Here is a 16316-nt window from a genome sequence, read left to right as displayed (position 1 = left end):
GCTTCTGTTATTTCAATTTCATGTACTCGAATTTTTGGGACACGTGAGCAGATGTTATAATTATGAATTCTACAAGTTTACATTTCTTGATATGTGCTTTGGTTGCAAAAAAAGAAAAAAAGAAATGGTTTGGTTAAAAAAATTTCACCATCAGATTTTCCTATTGATAATATAAAAACCAAATTGGCTCAAAGAAATTTCTTTTAAAAAAAAAAAAACTACGCATATGATGTGACTATAATACCCCTCGTTTTGTCCTATATTACCCCCCCACAAAAGGAATCTTTACATACAAAATCTAATCTTTAAATGGGAATATTTAACGGTCGGGCCCACGAAACGACGTCACCTCTCTCCCTTTCCCTGCTTAGACAGCACGTTTTGCTGTCCAAGAAGCTACTCCCGGTACTCTGCTTCGGTGCTGGTCTCCAGGAATCTGATACTATTCCATGTCTTCGCCGCCGTTTTCTCTTGCGATTTCACCTCTCAGTCCTACGAAGCCGGAGAGCGGGATTCCTGTCTCTGCGGGCGGTGACGTGGCTTCGCCGCGCCCGACTAACGGCACGACATTGGTGGCACTGGGTGTGGGGATAGGGATAGGCGGAGCAATCGTGCTGGTTTGCGTGGGTATTTTCGTCATTTGGTACAGGAGGAGGAGGAGGCGCCATGGGTTGAACGGGTTTGCTTATGCTTCTCAGGGGCCGAAAGGTAATTGTGTGATTATGATTGGAAGCAGTATGTTTTTGGCTGCCTGTGTAATCTGTATGTATTATTGGTTCTTTTTTTTTTTTTTTTGTATTTGCTCACTATTGTCTGGCTTGATGAAGACAAACGATTCTTTGTTTGCATGTGTACATTTTTAATTGAATATTGAGTTAGTCAACTAACAACATTGGCTCACTTTTCTTGTAATTTGCAAGATTTAATTTTTTTAGAAAATGCATGCATTTTTCTACTATACTTCAGTGATTATAAGAATTGAACTATTACTCCACTAACCATCATTTTTCAAATAATTGAACAAACTTAGAATTGAACATGTGACGTTGGTCTGGTACCAAGTGTCTCCGGTGTATCGAAATATGAGTGTTGGATCAAGAATTTGGTATATTTTGGTGATTAACAAATAATTAAGGCAAAACTGATTTGAGATAAACTCGTCCAGTCGAATAAAGCTAATACATTCCTAAACTAAAATAGTCAGTTCTTCTCTTTCAGCCTCAATGATTTCAATTTACCCATAACCAATTTACACCAACAGACTAAACTAATGTCTAAATCAAGTCGTCTAAACAAAAAAAATTGCAATAGTGTATGACGGTCAGAAAAGTGTTGACATAGACTAAAAATAAACCAATAGACATTTTCTTTTTAAACGGATCTATATTTCAGAAATGTATACATAGAGAAAGAATTCTACTCAACACATCTGATCGATAAACTACTGAAAAGATTAATTGTTCAAGCCTTCAAGGCTTTCACATATATGAGCGAAACCGATTCAATCTAGCACATCTTACCAAAGAATTATATATGATCATTTCATCTTACCAAAGAATTATATCTGATCATTTAAGGATCATTTAGTGCTAAGTTAGTATTGTTATTCACTGCATTTGTATAGCAGTTTGTAGACCGTCTATAAATAGTTGAGATATACTAAGAGTTCCAGTTGGCCAATGTTTAATACCAAACTGAATCGGAATTTTGCAAACTAGTTGTATGTACAAAGTCTTCTAGCGCGTACCTTCCAAAAGGAAGAAGGGGTGACATGAGAGCTTCAGTTCTCCGAACATCCAGAGACAAACCTTGCATATCTTACATTTCAGTTTACCACACGACTCATTCTGTGATCTGTTCTAATCTGTCAGTTTAGCTTATTTCCGCATTTATATGTTAGCTAACTGACATAGACATTTTGAGAATACTTGATTTAGTAGTCAACCCATCTAAATTAACCAAATAGAAGTACAAATTGTGTCTAGTGTTTATTCAACTTCCTTTCTAAATACTTAACCGATCATACAATGAGACTTTAGCTATTATGTTGAAATAAGTGAGTTGCCCGACCAACCAGAAGGCTTGAAGGGGCAGAAACTCGGGCCAGCAGTTTCTTTTTATTCTAAATGCTTGTTTTGTATGCTTCTAATTTTTTAAGAATTTCTCTACCTCATATTTACCATTATGATTCCTTACAGCACAAAACCTTAAGTAAGGACGATGTTGATGCACATTCTGAAATTTGCCTATTGTACCTCTCTTTGCTTCCAAGTGATCATAATATAAAGGTGCAATCTCAGCTATAGAACCAGTATAATGGAGCCAACAGCGGAGAGGCATCGCATCCTAATGCTCTGACTATCTTAGATAATTAGGAGACGATTGTTAAGAGAATGGACTTGATGAAATCAATTTTTCTGAAGATGCTATTGATAAATGTTTATATTATTAGAGAATTCTGAATGAACACCATATTAGCTGTTAGATATTTAGATTTTTGGTGTTTCTTGATGGAACTGATTACTGTTTCTTTCTAACCGTGAGTCTGAACAGGGACCATCTCCCATTTCGGTTTTGGATTCACTGTTCGGTTCCAGTTCCTAGAAGTGATAAGCCGGAACTGAGGCCATGTTAAATTAATTATTTATAATATTTTTATATACATAAATTTTATTAGTTTGATGAACTTACAAGGCGCAATGCATTTTTTTAATCACTATCACTAAAAATTAAAAACATGAACTTGGAGGACTGAAATAAGTTCGAGCCATTATCACAACGTCAAAACTTGAACCAAACAAGGTTCGCATTTTGTTCGACCATTCATTGGAACTGAAATTATCGGTTGTAGAATCATGGTGAGACCTACTTCTTGAGACATTTGGAGTTGATTGTGATCATGGCTTCCTTAATGGAAACCCTAAGGAAAAAAGCTATGTAAAATTTTCCTTGAAGTTGTGTTCTTGATGCTTTAGTTGATGACACCATTAATTTACGTTTATAAACCTTGTCCGAGTCTGTTTGAAGCATAACAGGATTTTAATTTCTTTTGAGATTCTTGCTTACAGTTGCTGAAATCGATCTAATATACCTGTTTTTTTAACTTTACAGATGACTCCTTTTGTGGTCCACAGCATAAGTGGCAAGAACCTGCTCCTCTACCAACTAGTAGCATTGCCAGAGCAATGCAAAAGTCCACTTCTCTACCGGGTTTATCAAATTCTCAGTTATCTTCAGTGGATGGATCTACTCCACCACTACCTTCATTTGGTAGCAGCCTGAACTCGGAGAAGCTGCTTCCACCAGCAACCTCTGATATCAGTTCCTCTTTGACAAAAACTACGTTCACGTATGAAGAACTTGCATTTGCAACTGACGATTTCTCGGGATTCAACCTCCTTGGTCAAGGTGGCTTTGGATATGTTCACAAGGGAGTGCTTTATGATGGGAAACAGGTAGCTATTAAGCAACTGAAAGTTGGGAGCGGTCAAGGGGAGCGGGAATTCCAGGCAGAGGTTGGAACTATAACCCGTGTTCATCACAAGCATCTAGTAGAACTGGTCGGATACTGCATTTCAGGGTCTCAGAGATTGTTGGTGTATGAATATGTTTCATATGGTACCTTGGAGTTTCATTTACATGGTAAGCCCTCATGGAATTTAGATTTATACTTCCATAGTTGGTTGCTGTAGTATGATGTCAGTTCGGCTACATAATTGGTAAAATGCATGTATGAAGTTGCTTAATTGTTGAGGAGAACTCGTGTTCAATGACATTCATTTTTCAGGACTATGTCATTAATAGCTTCATTGCGGATCTGCCGTCTATCAATTTGTTAGAAAGTAAGCATGAACCGATAATTTTTCACCTGTTGGGCTTGATATTCTTTTAATGTCACGAGTCTCTTTCTTCGAGGATGAATTGTAATGTCAGTGCCTCCCTTAGTTGAGGCAGAGATTGCATTCTCATTTACACCATCAGAAATATATGAAATGGTCTTGGTTAATGTTTAGTGTTTCCATTCCATTGATTTATTGTTCTTGTTTTTGTTTTCGTTTCTGATTTTAACTTGAATGTTTTATAAAACTATTGTTTTGCTCGGTGATGTTACTTTCTCAAACTTAAGGGACCAAATATCACGATTGTGATTGGTTATTCTTCATGTATTGCTCCTTCAAGTTCTAGTCCTTCATTGAATTCTCACCAAAGAGATCAACATTCAGGAAAGGGGAACTCTCCCATGAAGTGGGAAACTAGAATGAAAATTGCTTTAGGATCTGCGAAAGGATTGGCATATTTGCACGAGGACTGTGAGTCTTTCCCTGCAGGATCTTGTTTCCAATTGTTTTGTGTAACTAAGTATTGCTATTTTGTACATTTTCTCACTTCTAACTTAGCTTATACATGCAGGTAAACCCAAGATTATACATCGTGATATTAAGTCTTCTAACATTCTTCTTGATGAGAATTTTGAGCCAAAGGCATGTAATATCTGTAGTATGAATCAATATTTCTTGCATTACTCTTTGATTCTGATTGTTACTTTCCTCTTTGTTTATTTGATTCACCATTTTTAGGTGAATAAATTGCTTTTATGATCACATACCAGGTTGCAGATTTCGGGCTTGCCAGGTTTTATTCTGATACCGATACTCATGTCTCTACTCGAGTAATGGGAACTTTTGGGTAAATCTACAGCAAATTCGCTTTTCTTTCCCTCTTTTTGGTCGCTCCGATTCTTGAACTGTAAAATTTTGAATTGCTGATTTACAAAATTTATTTTGACTTTTGATGTAATCTCATTTTATCATATACCGGGTTACTATCATAATATCTGATCTTGGTTTTGCACTTGCATCTCATTATTTGCAGCTATTTAGCGCCGGAATATGCTCTTACCGGAAAGCTGACTGATAAATCGGATGTCTTTTCATTTGGTGTCGTGCTTTTGGAGTTGATAACAGGGCGCAGGCCAATTGATAAATCACAACATTATCTTGATGATAACATCATTGATTGGGTGAGGCATTATTTGATCCCAACAGTGATCATTAACATATCAAAAAATTTGTAAGGAAAGCCGGGATATAGAGAAACATTTATTTAAATGTAAAAGACGAATTTCAGAATTATATGATTTGACTAAAATGGTATTCATCAAAGATAACGTAGCAGAGAACCAAATGAAAGGCTCTACATGAAGTCAATAACGTTGCTTGGATCAGCTCGGACTATTAAACTCTTTCAATTGCCATTCCTTATAGCATTCAGTTCTCTTCTAACTTCTTTGTAGCCCTTCTCGATCGCCTTTATCTTTATAATATGATTTGTAATAAATGCAGGCAAGGCCTTTGCTAACACAAGCTTTGGTGGATAGCAACTTTGATATTGTTGCTGACCCTCGGTTGCAGAAGGATTATAATCCTATAGAGATGTCTCGAATGGTTGCATGTGCTTCTGTCTCTGTGCGCCATTTGGCTCGTCGCAGACCAAAAATGAGTCAGGTAACCATCTGTTTTTTTATGTTCTTTATACTACTTTTCCAGAAATAATTGTCTTAGTCACATCTTTATATTTGATTAATAATTTCAAAAGCCGAGCCAGTCACAGCCTCAAGTGCCATTTCTGATACCTATGATGTGCGGCTACTTCTAAAAGTGGTCATATACCCTTGTCGTTCTGTGTCGGATACTTTCCAGATACAGATACTTGACGGATACACATTGCATAATTCTACAGGCTTGAATTGAAGAATAAATCCATTTATGAAATGTGGATACGAGCAAACACAATTAACGATCATGTTTTGCTTGAACCAGCATGGTTAATTGTCATATCTTACTGATACTGAGTGCCATAAAAAACGCAGCATAATCTGATACGCTCTGCATTCTCTAATCCTTCTCTAAATGTAGATAATCCGTGCTTTGGAAGGAAGTTTACCTCTGGATGACTTGAACTATGGCACACGATCTGGACCCAGCTCGGTACAAGATTCCCATTGTAGCTCAGATTATGATGCCTCTTATGACAGCACGCAATACAAAGAGGACTTGATAAAATTCAGGAAACTGGCATTCGAAAGTGTCGAACACAACCCGAGTGAGTGCAGTGGCCCGACTAGCGACTTTGGTCCTCAGCCCTCTGGCTCGAGTAGTGAAACTCTTCGAGGCACTGAACAAACACAACATTGAGGGGTCAACTCATCAAGCTGGCCGAAAAAGGGGGAACAAAGAAAAGCTTGGATGCGTTGTTTTTGGACATATTGATTATCATTTCGCCATATGATGAACTTTGGTAAATTATTTTTTGATGATTTGTCATTTATTCCATATGCTGATGTTTATAATTAATTTGCATAAAGAAGATTGTGTTTAAAATCTCCGGTTCTCTAAAAAATTGATGCCTAATTCTTGTATATTTATTTGTAGAAATTTATATTAGTTGATTTGGGATGTGTAGAGATGTAAAAATACATTAAGGATATGTCTTTTAACTTTTACGGTTCTTTTATATTTCTATTTTAAACTGTATTTGCATAATTGCATCTTAAAATTAATTTGATTTTTTTAAAAAAAAAAATTCACTTGACGCATAAAAGTACAATATGTTTTGATCGATGTAGTGGCAATAAGGTTAGAAATTTATATCTCTTTATAAACAGTTGAAGTCAATTTTTTTTCTTTTGAAGAAGGTTAAATTTCTCACGTTCTGAGATCGAGGTTAGTTGACACCGATGTTCCACAACATAATCGTCAAACAACTAGTCTCGTAGTACAGTATAAATCAAAATCAGTTTATATCATAATTTTCATAGAAATAATATTGTCTTTACAGTTGAATTACTTAAAACGTTAGAAATAATGCGGAAGCATTTTACAAATTTAATAAAATGTAAACCTAAATTAACGTCCTTGTGCGTTCATGTCACCAGTCTCAAAACTGGTCCGACTCTTCTTTCTCTATCTGTTTTTCAAACTTATCTGGGGATGATAGAGTAAGAGGTGAGTGATATGGTCGTCACTCAGCAAATGAGGACAAGCTTCGAATCTGGGAATTATAGTTGATATCAGAGCCGACCTCTCCTATTACGATGTGGTTCGGGGACGAACCAAGCGAAAACTGGTGGACAGGTGAGGCTTGGGACCGAAGATAGCACGGACAATGAGCAGTTCATGACAGACTTGTAGGCGAAGGGAACATGAATGAACCGTTCTTACACCGGAATGAGAGGGAATCCAAAAACTGCTCAGGTATGGGACTGTATAGTTGAGAAGAGATTAAAAGATTTGATAGTACCACTCATATTAAGAAGGTGCATCTTTTTTTGATAATTCATCATATAATAACTCTAAAGTTAAGCGTGCTTGGGTTGGAGCAATATTGGGATGGGTGGCACATGAGAAGTTTTCTAGGTCTTCGTGAGTGAAGACATTAACACGCTGGAAAGACTCATCTTATACAGTGAGAACAATCATCGAATATGGGACGTTATAAAATTTATATTTATTTGGTATAAATTTGACATTTTAAAATTTGATGGTAAATTCATGGTATGTTGTGGTACCTAACTAGTACTGGTGTCACGTTGATAAATGTGTGTTCATAAATGTAATATTGGTAAGCTTTTACGGTTTTAATATAAAAAACCTTTCACCCCAGATGTTCTCTATTCAAACCAATGTGACAACTTAGAAAAGATGAATGAATTTTGATCATACGTCGAAACTTTTGAACAAATTGATGAATAATCTTATTCGATTATTATGGAGGGAAAAATGTTTTCAAATTTGTTTATTGATATATACACCAGTTTCATTTTTATTTTGGAATCCGAACAAAAAAGTACAACATTTGGAAGAGACTCAATTTCGATTCACGATTTAAAAAGAGGCCGTAATCAGAATAAATCTCAGAAATACATAAGATGTATGGTTTTAAATCCATCTTAAATAGCTATGATATGCATAAATTTCAAATCTCAATGAGATTTGAAAATCTATTGAAGTTAGAGTCATTTGAAATCTCTCTCGAACATGTTTTCCAAGATCCAAATGCGACCTTAAGGTACATCAGCTTTGCTTAAAGCTCATCTTTGGCCATAGAATCACCCTGGGATTTCAAATGACTGTTGATTAATGCTGCCAACTCCTTCAAGCCAGATTTCGTCGGAAATTTAATCTGTGGACAAGCCGAGTGATTGCGCAAAACATAGAAAAACAAAACAAAAACGGTCGTGGACCCAGAAATTTTGACGAGAGATGGGTAACTTTGAGTGTTGTTGAGGGAAGTTTGTGCATTCTCTAAAACTTTAAGATCCCCTCCAGGTATACTTTTGGGATTAAGGATGCATCGAAAAGAAATTTCAAAAAGTAATTACCGGATTTGACTTGTCTGTAGCTGGGTAGAATAACAACGTTGGATAGTCCTCAACCTGCAAAATTCAAGATTAAGGGTCTTAAAAATCTGAATGTAAACAATCCCAATATCTTGGATTCGTTCCACTAAACAAGGAAATTATAGAAGAAAACAATGACACTGGAGAAAAGCTTGTTATGGCAAAGATTTAAGAAAAAAATATTGCTGTACTTCAAAATGACTGTGTCACAAAGCATGTTCAACATCAACCATTCGAGCTAAATGGGATTGTAAATGTAATATTAGACTGTCCTTTGTGCTACAAAACAGGATTTACCAGTGAGATTCTCACTTTTTTTCAAGAGTAATAGGTTTGCATGCTACAGGTACATTACCAGCAATTTTGGATGTTCGTTTGTTGAGACGTCGATCCTTGAAAAAACAAGGCTATCGAGCCCCTTGAAATGCTTGGCCAATTTCTCGACTTGCTTGCTTGTAGTATCGCAGGTGATGCACCATGGCGTGTGGACCTAAAGCAGAGAGTGATATTTTAAACATTGTTTAAATAATCACAAATGTGGAAACTTTGAAGATTGCTCCATCTTATAACCTTAAGGTGGGTACCGTCATGTTATAATGAATAAAAGAAAGTTGAAATGACAAACTGAAGTTCATGAAGATAAGGTGACACAAACCTCCAAAAAAACGTTGGTCGGACTGTTTAGTACCAAGTCATCAAATGTCTTTCCGACAACAGTCAATATGGTAGCATTCTTCTGCAATTACAAATGCCAAAAGAAATTTTAAAGATGGTGGAAATGTGAAAAACCAAAACTAAGTTTTATTCCAACAAGTATCAACTTCTACTATAAACAAGATGTTTGAATAAACCTAGCTTAGTTGGTAAAGTTATCTCACTATAATCCAACAAAAGTTTATTCTATACAAAGATTTGATCTATTTTCTTGTAGATAAGAAACTCACATTTTCAGGAATCGGCTGTGATTTGTAATATGGGGGCAGAGTTCCTCGCACAAGCCCCGCACAAAATTCCTGCAATGCAAAATTATATAATGAATTTGACAGTAAAAGATATGGTAGTTCAAAATTCAGACCAGATAAATCAAGAATCTTTGTTACTTCAATGTTGCTCGACTTCGGATCCAACTCCAAGAGATACTTTAAATTACCGTTGTAGTCAAAACCAATCACCTATTAACACAGAGTCAACCAAAAGTCCAAAACCTTAAAAAAAATAGAATAGAAATGATACACAAAATATAATAATCCTTTTGGCTCTTACAGTAGTGTCTTCCGAGTCTTCCAGACCGAATAAGGTCAAGAAAGGCTTTGCAAGATTGTCCTCTCCTATATCTACAGCTACAAGCATTATCTGCTATCACACATTTAATGTTGTTCGAGGTGACATATTGAGGGGAAAAAAGAAAAAAAGATTTAAAAAATCGATGGTTAGCTTCTTTACCTCTGAGTTGAACTTCCGGGCGATGTCTTGTAATGGTTCATGAACCTTCTTTAGCTCATCAGCCTCAGCAAAGACATAAACCTAGTGACATCAACAAAATGTAACTCTTATATTTTATTACAAGTTTTTATCAACTTCTAGAGAATATGTGAAGAATAATAAATGCAACACTGAGGAAGAGTAACCTGCAGTTTCTTAGGGCTAGAATATACTTTAGCAGAATTGGCTTCTGTCATTATGGTGACTAATGGAAACTTCTTATTCTCCAAAAAGTTCAAAATTCTGTCTGCACTCAGGTCGCCATCTGCAAGCATCAAGATACTGGTTATTCAACATAACTGAAATTTAAACAATGGAAACTATGGAATACCATAACATGAAGAATTGGATACCGAAAATAAGTGTGAAACCATCATAAAAGTGGGAAATGAAACAATCGAAGTTTAACAAGAGTTTTGGAACTGATAAGTTGAAATTAAACCAACTTTGTTTTTTGGCTGTTATATCTGAACTTTTCTAGCTATTACAGTCAAGTTGAACCAAAATTTGACACAGATTTACAAATAGACTTGAAATTTATATAGATTAATTACATGAACTAATTACATCGGAATCAATAATTCTCATAACTAATAGCAAGTTTGGTATTAGTTTAAGATCACTTTCACATTACCTAATGAAGTGTGCTGCTCTGGTTCGCTTTTAACAAGACCAAAGAACAATTTTGTGGGCTTGGCAACTGGATATAAGACCTTGGCAACCTCAGAGTCGCTTGTTTCCACAAATTGAATTTCATTTTCAGCAGTTGCAGCTTTTACGAATTCTTCGTGACCAGGTCCCTGAGAACGTGTTTATCTGAGATTTATTTCATATCAATTAAAACACATCAAATAAAATCTTATTCAACTATGCGCTTGTTTTATGTACTGGTATGGATTTTACTTTTTACAAGCTTGAATTCATGTAGGCCAAAATTACTTCTTCCCAAAAACTATATATTAGGATACTAAAAGCCGAAGCTTGGAAAAGTGTGTTTATACACTTGATTATTTACCAATCGTATTTCTCCCGAGATGAAAGAAAACATAGGTGAAGGAAGTATGACCGCCTTACCAATAGTTGAAACTCAATCGGGGACATTTTTTATTTCCATATTTGAAAATAAAGTCTTTTTTAGCTTCTAGGGTCTATTTCTTAGCAGGGGATTTCATGACATTTCGAATTAGCTGTCTTCCCTTGGATAAGCTTCAAGATAAGACTCAATAGAAAAATATTCGAAGTGTCTTTTTTGCTTTGATTCGATGAACATAGATCCAATTTTTCCATTTTTTGGATTCCTTAGAATTTTGTTTCCAAATTACTATTTTACATCTTTGAGCCCGCATAGAACCTTTGAATTCAGAATACGGTAAAGTAGCTCCGGGATGGGGAAGAACCGTACTTGAGAGTTTCCTACCTCATGTTTTCCATTTTGCGTTTATTGTTAGTTTAGATTAGTTGACATTCATAAAAAGTATCTATTGAATTATGAGTTACTTGCTATACCCGCTCCAGTAGCATTATAAAGAATTGAACTAAAAATATCTCTTACACTTGATTATTTCTGTCAATCAATTAGAAATTACAGTGTCGCTCAAAACAAATTTAAATGGAAAAATTTTCTTCAGAAATTTCAACACTAAATTAAATAATAATATTGATAATAACATCTGAACCTGAGAATCAGGCCATTCTGAAGTTCCATTTTATCCTCTTTCTCACAGTCTCTTAAATCTTTAGACCTGGGTAATGTCTCCTATTGAAGTTAACACTCTATCTATAAACTACAGTTCTTGCATTGGTAAAACATACTTTAGGTGAGTGTTCGGGGATATAAGTGGCATGAAAACACTTCTAATAGTGATATAACAGATATCCACGTCGAATTCATATAGTAATTTCAACAAGTCTAAGTATGAGAAACAACCACGCCACCTAATTTTCAAAATGGTTCCCAAAGTGCCAACTGCAAGTTAATTTTTTAAAGAGAAATTAACTCACATCGACTGGCAGCTAGATATGAATCAAAGAGAATTGCAGATACACAATGAGCAAGAACATCACATGGCAAGATACCTATATACCTCAAAATTTTCAAATAGCCCAACAGCATACATGGCATGCTGCTTCAGAAACTCATTTGCCTCAATTATCGAGTCTATTCGAAGGACAGGTGACCCTGTTTTCTTCCTTGCCCAGACCACCATTTCCTCTCTATATCACAAGTAAAATCCGACAAATAATCTGCATCAGCCCGTATTCGCAAACATAAAGCAATAATGTCTGGTTATAGTAACCTATATGGCAAAGCAATACAAAACAAAAATACATTCTCAATTCTCCACAACTAGCATTTGAGCCTAGAACCATAAATTCTAGTTTTCCACGCAAATGCTCATACACTGAAGTATATAGTAACTTATAAACAGATCATCTTCCTCTCAGAAAAGAATTATAAATGGAATTGGACAATTTATTAAAATCAAATCAAATAAAGTAATAATGCATCCATTTTCAGCAAAGACTTATGAATGAGGCTAGGAATTTCACTAAAAGGTTAATAAAAAAAGTAATGATACAAGTGACAAAACACGTTGCACCACAATCAAGATGATAATCTACTTTTCCTTCATTAGATTTATAACTCAAATCTAACAATTTCCCAGTATACAGACCACATCCAAGAATCCTCCCTTGTTCACACACCTTATATAAACTAAAGAAAGCGCAAACAAAGAAAGGGACGCTTACGATGAAAAACCGCCGGTATAAGGCTGAGAAGTGCCATTAACAAACAAAAGCAGAGTTGGGAACCCTTTAATTCCAAGACTTGAAGCAGCCTTTGGATACCTCTCAGCATCAAGCTTAGCCATCAAAAGGGGACTCCCCGAACCCTTCAAAACATTCGCAGCCTCAGCAAATCTTGGCATTAATTCAGCACTCCTGCTACACCACGGGGCATAACCCAATACCAAAACATACTCATTTTTCTCAACAGCCCTCTCCGTATTATCACTGTTAAGCTCAAGAACTATTCTCTGGGCCTTGCTCAAAACCTCGGCCTCGGATTTCTTTACGAAATCGTTGACTTCAAGATTGGTTCTGGGGTGTAAGTTATCTACTTCTTCTTCTTGCTCGTCTAATGCTATAAGTTCTTGAATTGCCTCTAAATCATCAGCATCTTCATGTTCTAACAATGCGCTGGTGAAAGTGAACGGAGAGAGCAGAAGTAGGGAAATAAAAGTGAAAATAAGGAACCTTGAACTGAATCTGAACTCGGACATGGCGATTTGAAGTCAAGATTGTTTGTTCTTGAGGGTTTCTGGAGCAAAGATTGAAATTTGAGGCAGAAAAATAAATGCAGCGGCGTGCAGACTGCAGAAGAATTCGATGGATGGTTCGAGGAATCCATATTTTTTTCAGAAAAAAATTAATATAGGTAATATAATCAAGAATATTATTAAAGAATATCTTAAATATTGTATTACCAAAAAATATTGTACAAATCTATTTATAAAAATGATACTTTACTGTATGATCGATCGTTGTGAACGACTTGACGGGACGCAAATCACGGCGGCGACACTGTAACGGACAGTGATTGTTGAGAATTGAGATCCTTCTAATTTTATTATGGTAAAAATTTGTGTGAGACGATCTCACGGGTTGTATTTTGTGAAACGGATCTTTATTTGGATAATCAATGCAAAAGTATTACTTTTTATGCTAAAAGTATTACTTTCTATTGTGAATATGGGTAGGATTGATACGTCTCACAGATTAGAATCCCTGAGACAGTCTCACATGAGACATACTCTTCTATTATGTACTTACAAAAATTTGTTAGGAAAGTTACAAATTTTATTTATATTTTGTCCAAAGTTTTAATAGACATGAAATACCTGTCAGTTTCTTTTTGCCTCTTAAAAAAACATCGTAAAATATATCATATTGACTTAATTAAATATTTAAAAATCATATATATAAATTTGGACAATCTTACTCTTTGACCAAACTTTTGAGATTGAATAAGATTCAAGTCTCGATCATAACATGTTATTAGAGTCAACTCCAAAAGCTTAGCTCAAGGGTAAGATCGTCTAAATCTATATATAGAACTGTCAAAGACTTAAGATAGCTGATGTAGGATATTTAATACACCATGTTAACGCTCAGGATTGAACAACTAGAGCGTGAAGTTTACAAGACACTTGCTGCTTTACCAAAAACTATAGCCGGTGGTAATGGTCCAATTCAAATCTTTTAAACTGCACAGCAGCTCAAACACCACAGTTCGATCGGTCTCCACCAGAACAATTATTGCACCTAACAATCTTCTTCTCAATAATTCCCCTCATTGTAATCAATTGGAATCAAATCCGTGAACTTAGTTCTGATACCAATTGTAGGACCGCGCATTTGTCGTTTTACCAAAATTTATAGCTGGTGGTAATTATGCAACTCAAATCTTTTAAACCACACAGTAGCTCAAGCATCACAGTTCGATCGCTTTTCCAGCAGGAACACTTATTGCGCCCAACATATCACAATAAGAATCGTTCTAGAAAATTCGAGTTTGTGAAAAACATTTTGTGGTAAAATTTCCAGAAAACTTGTTTTAACATAGCTACTCCCAGCTTGTTTTTCTCATTCTTTTTTAACGAATTTTATTTCAGTTATAGCATAAAAGTTCAAAATATTTTCTAGTTTACTGTCAGCCAATCATCCTTATAGTCGCCAATAAAACTATTTTTGGACGTTCGAAGTAAGCCAAATAATCATATTTGTTTCTCAAAATCTGGGCAAACTCAATTCAAAATTTCAATTTTTTTTTCACGAGTTGTAGAGCAGGACAACACGAGTTAACTGTAAAAATTCTGCAACATGTCATGGTTGGAGCTCGGCTAGGCGCCGACAATGTAGAACATGTGGTACATGCTGTTGGGGAATTACCCCGAAGTGATGTCGATCACGATGATAATATAGTACCCAAAAATTGCGGAATAAAACAACCAACAAGAACACAAAGATTTACGTGGTTTACCCAATATAGGCTACATCCACGGAGCACTGCAACTTTTATAATCGGAAAGAAATATTACAACAAGTGTATACACCAATACATTCAATATCTCACGATCCCAACCCCGAGTATACCGAGAAAATATTTTCTCTAACTCACAAAAGAGAATTCCCGCACTCAAGAAAAAAAATACTCTTTTTTTCTATGCACTCTTTTTTATCAAAGCTGAAAACTTTTGATTTTGAGATACTAAAAACAAACAAGGAAGGCTCAATTTATAACAAAATTCTTAAGCCAACTTTGAAAGAATCACGATGTGGGATTTGTTATTTTTAATATTTTAATTAATGTGGGCCCCACCCACATTTATTAAAATCTCACCTAACACATGCGTCGACGTGTTTCATTAATTTTGCAATAATCACTCGATTATGCACTATTTTTAGGCATTCCTGAAAAGTTTGGTAATTTTTGAGCATGTGCTTTAATTACTATGAATTTTTAAAACTTTATCCAAATTATCTAGCGAGTTTTGTACAAAAAATGAATATCCAAAAGATTCCAACACCTAACACTGGTCTTAACTAATGTGATATCAACCAAATTTTATTTATAGGAAAGCATTTTGGCTTATGGAATGACAATAAATGTGAAATAGCAAGTTATTGAGGTGAAGTTTCTACCGTGATGTTTCTACCCGTTCTTTAAAATATGGTTTTTTTTGGCATTCAACCTTGAATTTATGAAGCCCTGGACAACGATAAAGATAACAGATTGTTAGTCCACTAGACAAGATAGCTTCGACTCAGAAAGTGAGTCTGATAAACAACAAGTTTCAACCCGAGTATATAATTCATCTGAACAAAGTGACTTCGGTCCGTATATGTGAGTTCACACTAGCCCAGAAAATGATCAATTGCACGTATCATACTTAAGTACGTGAAGAAAATTACTCCACTGAATGTTGGTGAGAGCCACCTTTTTACCACTACGATATTTATTTTAGAGTCTTGAACTGTGTTGTATTTCATCTGACAAAATATTTCATGACGATACATTACTAACATTCATCTCATATTGAAATATTGAACTGATTAATTAACATTAACTTGTTATAACTATATATAAGTCCAGTTAATTCCTCTACTAAATCTCTAAAGATTTAACCTATAATTTTCTACTATTTATTGTACACACCCTTTCTGCCTTTCGTGAGAATCTCCCATAAAAAATACTAAAATTAATGATAACACTATTTTTTATATTATAAATATTTCATTCATTAGATGAAGTCAATATATAATGATAATAAAATTATTAGTCATTACATCCCGTGCTGGTTGAAAAATATTGACTTACTAAAAAGTAGATTTTTTTCCAAAAATTGTATTGAAATTTAATTATGTGGTGACG

The 16316-nt window shown here is 35.2% G+C and overlaps 2 protein-coding genes across 3 annotated transcripts; one reads left to right on the top strand and one right to left on the bottom strand.

Annotated features, from left to right (window-relative positions):
- Nucleotides 1-248: 248 nt before the first annotated feature.
- LOC140841112 (proline-rich receptor-like protein kinase PERK15) lies at nt 249-6473 on the top strand. Its single transcript, XM_073208315.1, has 8 exons — nt 249-708; nt 3112-3642; nt 4224-4310; nt 4411-4481; nt 4610-4686; nt 4873-5020; nt 5343-5504; nt 5916-6473. The coding sequence occupies exons 1-8, from the start codon at nt 450-452 to the stop codon at nt 6192-6194; spliced, it is 1614 nt and encodes a 537-aa protein (XP_073064416.1). The 5' UTR covers nt 249-449; the 3' UTR covers nt 6195-6473.
- A 1424-nt stretch (nt 6474-7897) lies between these two features.
- On the bottom strand, nt 7898-13423 carry LOC140841111 (protein disulfide isomerase-like 1-6). Of its 2 annotated transcripts, XM_073208314.1 has the most exons (13): nt 13407-13423; nt 12632-13255; nt 11965-12094; nt 10515-10680; nt 10027-10145; nt 9842-9922; nt 9662-9751; nt 9499-9570; nt 9343-9411; nt 9054-9134; nt 8754-8888; nt 8381-8434; nt 7898-8181 (listed from the first exon to the last, which is right to left on the bottom strand). In XM_073208314.1, the coding sequence occupies exons 2-13, from the start codon at nt 13162-13164 to the stop codon at nt 8083-8085; spliced, it is 1629 nt and encodes a 542-aa protein (XP_073064415.1). In that variant the 5' UTR covers nt 13165-13255; nt 13407-13423; the 3' UTR covers nt 7898-8082. The 2 variants fall into 2 exon arrangements, with proteins under 2 accessions (XP_073064415.1, XP_073064414.1); XM_073208313.1 differs by lacking the exon at nt 13407-13423 and having other exon boundaries at nt 12632-13311.
- Nucleotides 13424-16316: the final 2893 nt, after the last annotated feature.

The sequence above is a fragment of the Primulina eburnea genome, chromosome 9 (assembly GCF_022965805.1).
Source record: "Primulina eburnea isolate SZY01 chromosome 9, ASM2296580v1, whole genome shotgun sequence".
In the NCBI taxonomy this organism is placed as follows: domain Eukaryota; kingdom Viridiplantae; phylum Streptophyta; class Magnoliopsida; order Lamiales; family Gesneriaceae; genus Primulina; species Primulina eburnea.
The sequence above is the reverse complement of the archived record's forward strand: the minus strand, read 5'-3'. Positions and strand labels throughout refer to the sequence as shown.

Excerpts from the sequence above, each read along its gene's own strand:
- LOC140841112 (XM_073208315.1), top strand. The coding sequence starts at position 450 with ATGTCTTCGCCGCCGTTTTCTCTTGCGATTTCACCTCTCAGTCCTACG. Across the intron at positions 709-3,111 it reads TGCTTCTCAGGGGCCGAAAG|ATGACTCCTTTTGTGGTCCA; the intron begins GTAATTGTGTGA and ends TTAACTTTACAG. Across the intron at positions 5,505-5,915 it reads GCAGACCAAAAATGAGTCAG|ATAATCCGTGCTTTGGAAGG; the intron begins GTAACCATCTGT and ends CTCTAAATGTAG.
- LOC140841111 (XM_073208314.1), bottom strand. The coding sequence starts at position 13,164 with ATGTCCGAGTTCAGATTCAGTTCAAGGTTCCTTATTTTCACTTTTATT. Across the intron at positions 9,923-10,026 it reads CTAGCCCTAAGAAACTGCAG|GTTTATGTCTTTGCTGAGGC; the intron begins GTTACTCTTCCT and ends TGATGTCACTAG. Across the intron at positions 8,889-9,053 it reads CGACCAACGTTTTTTTGGAG|GTCCACACGCCATGGTGCAT; the intron begins GTTTGTGTCACC and ends TCTCTGCTTTAG.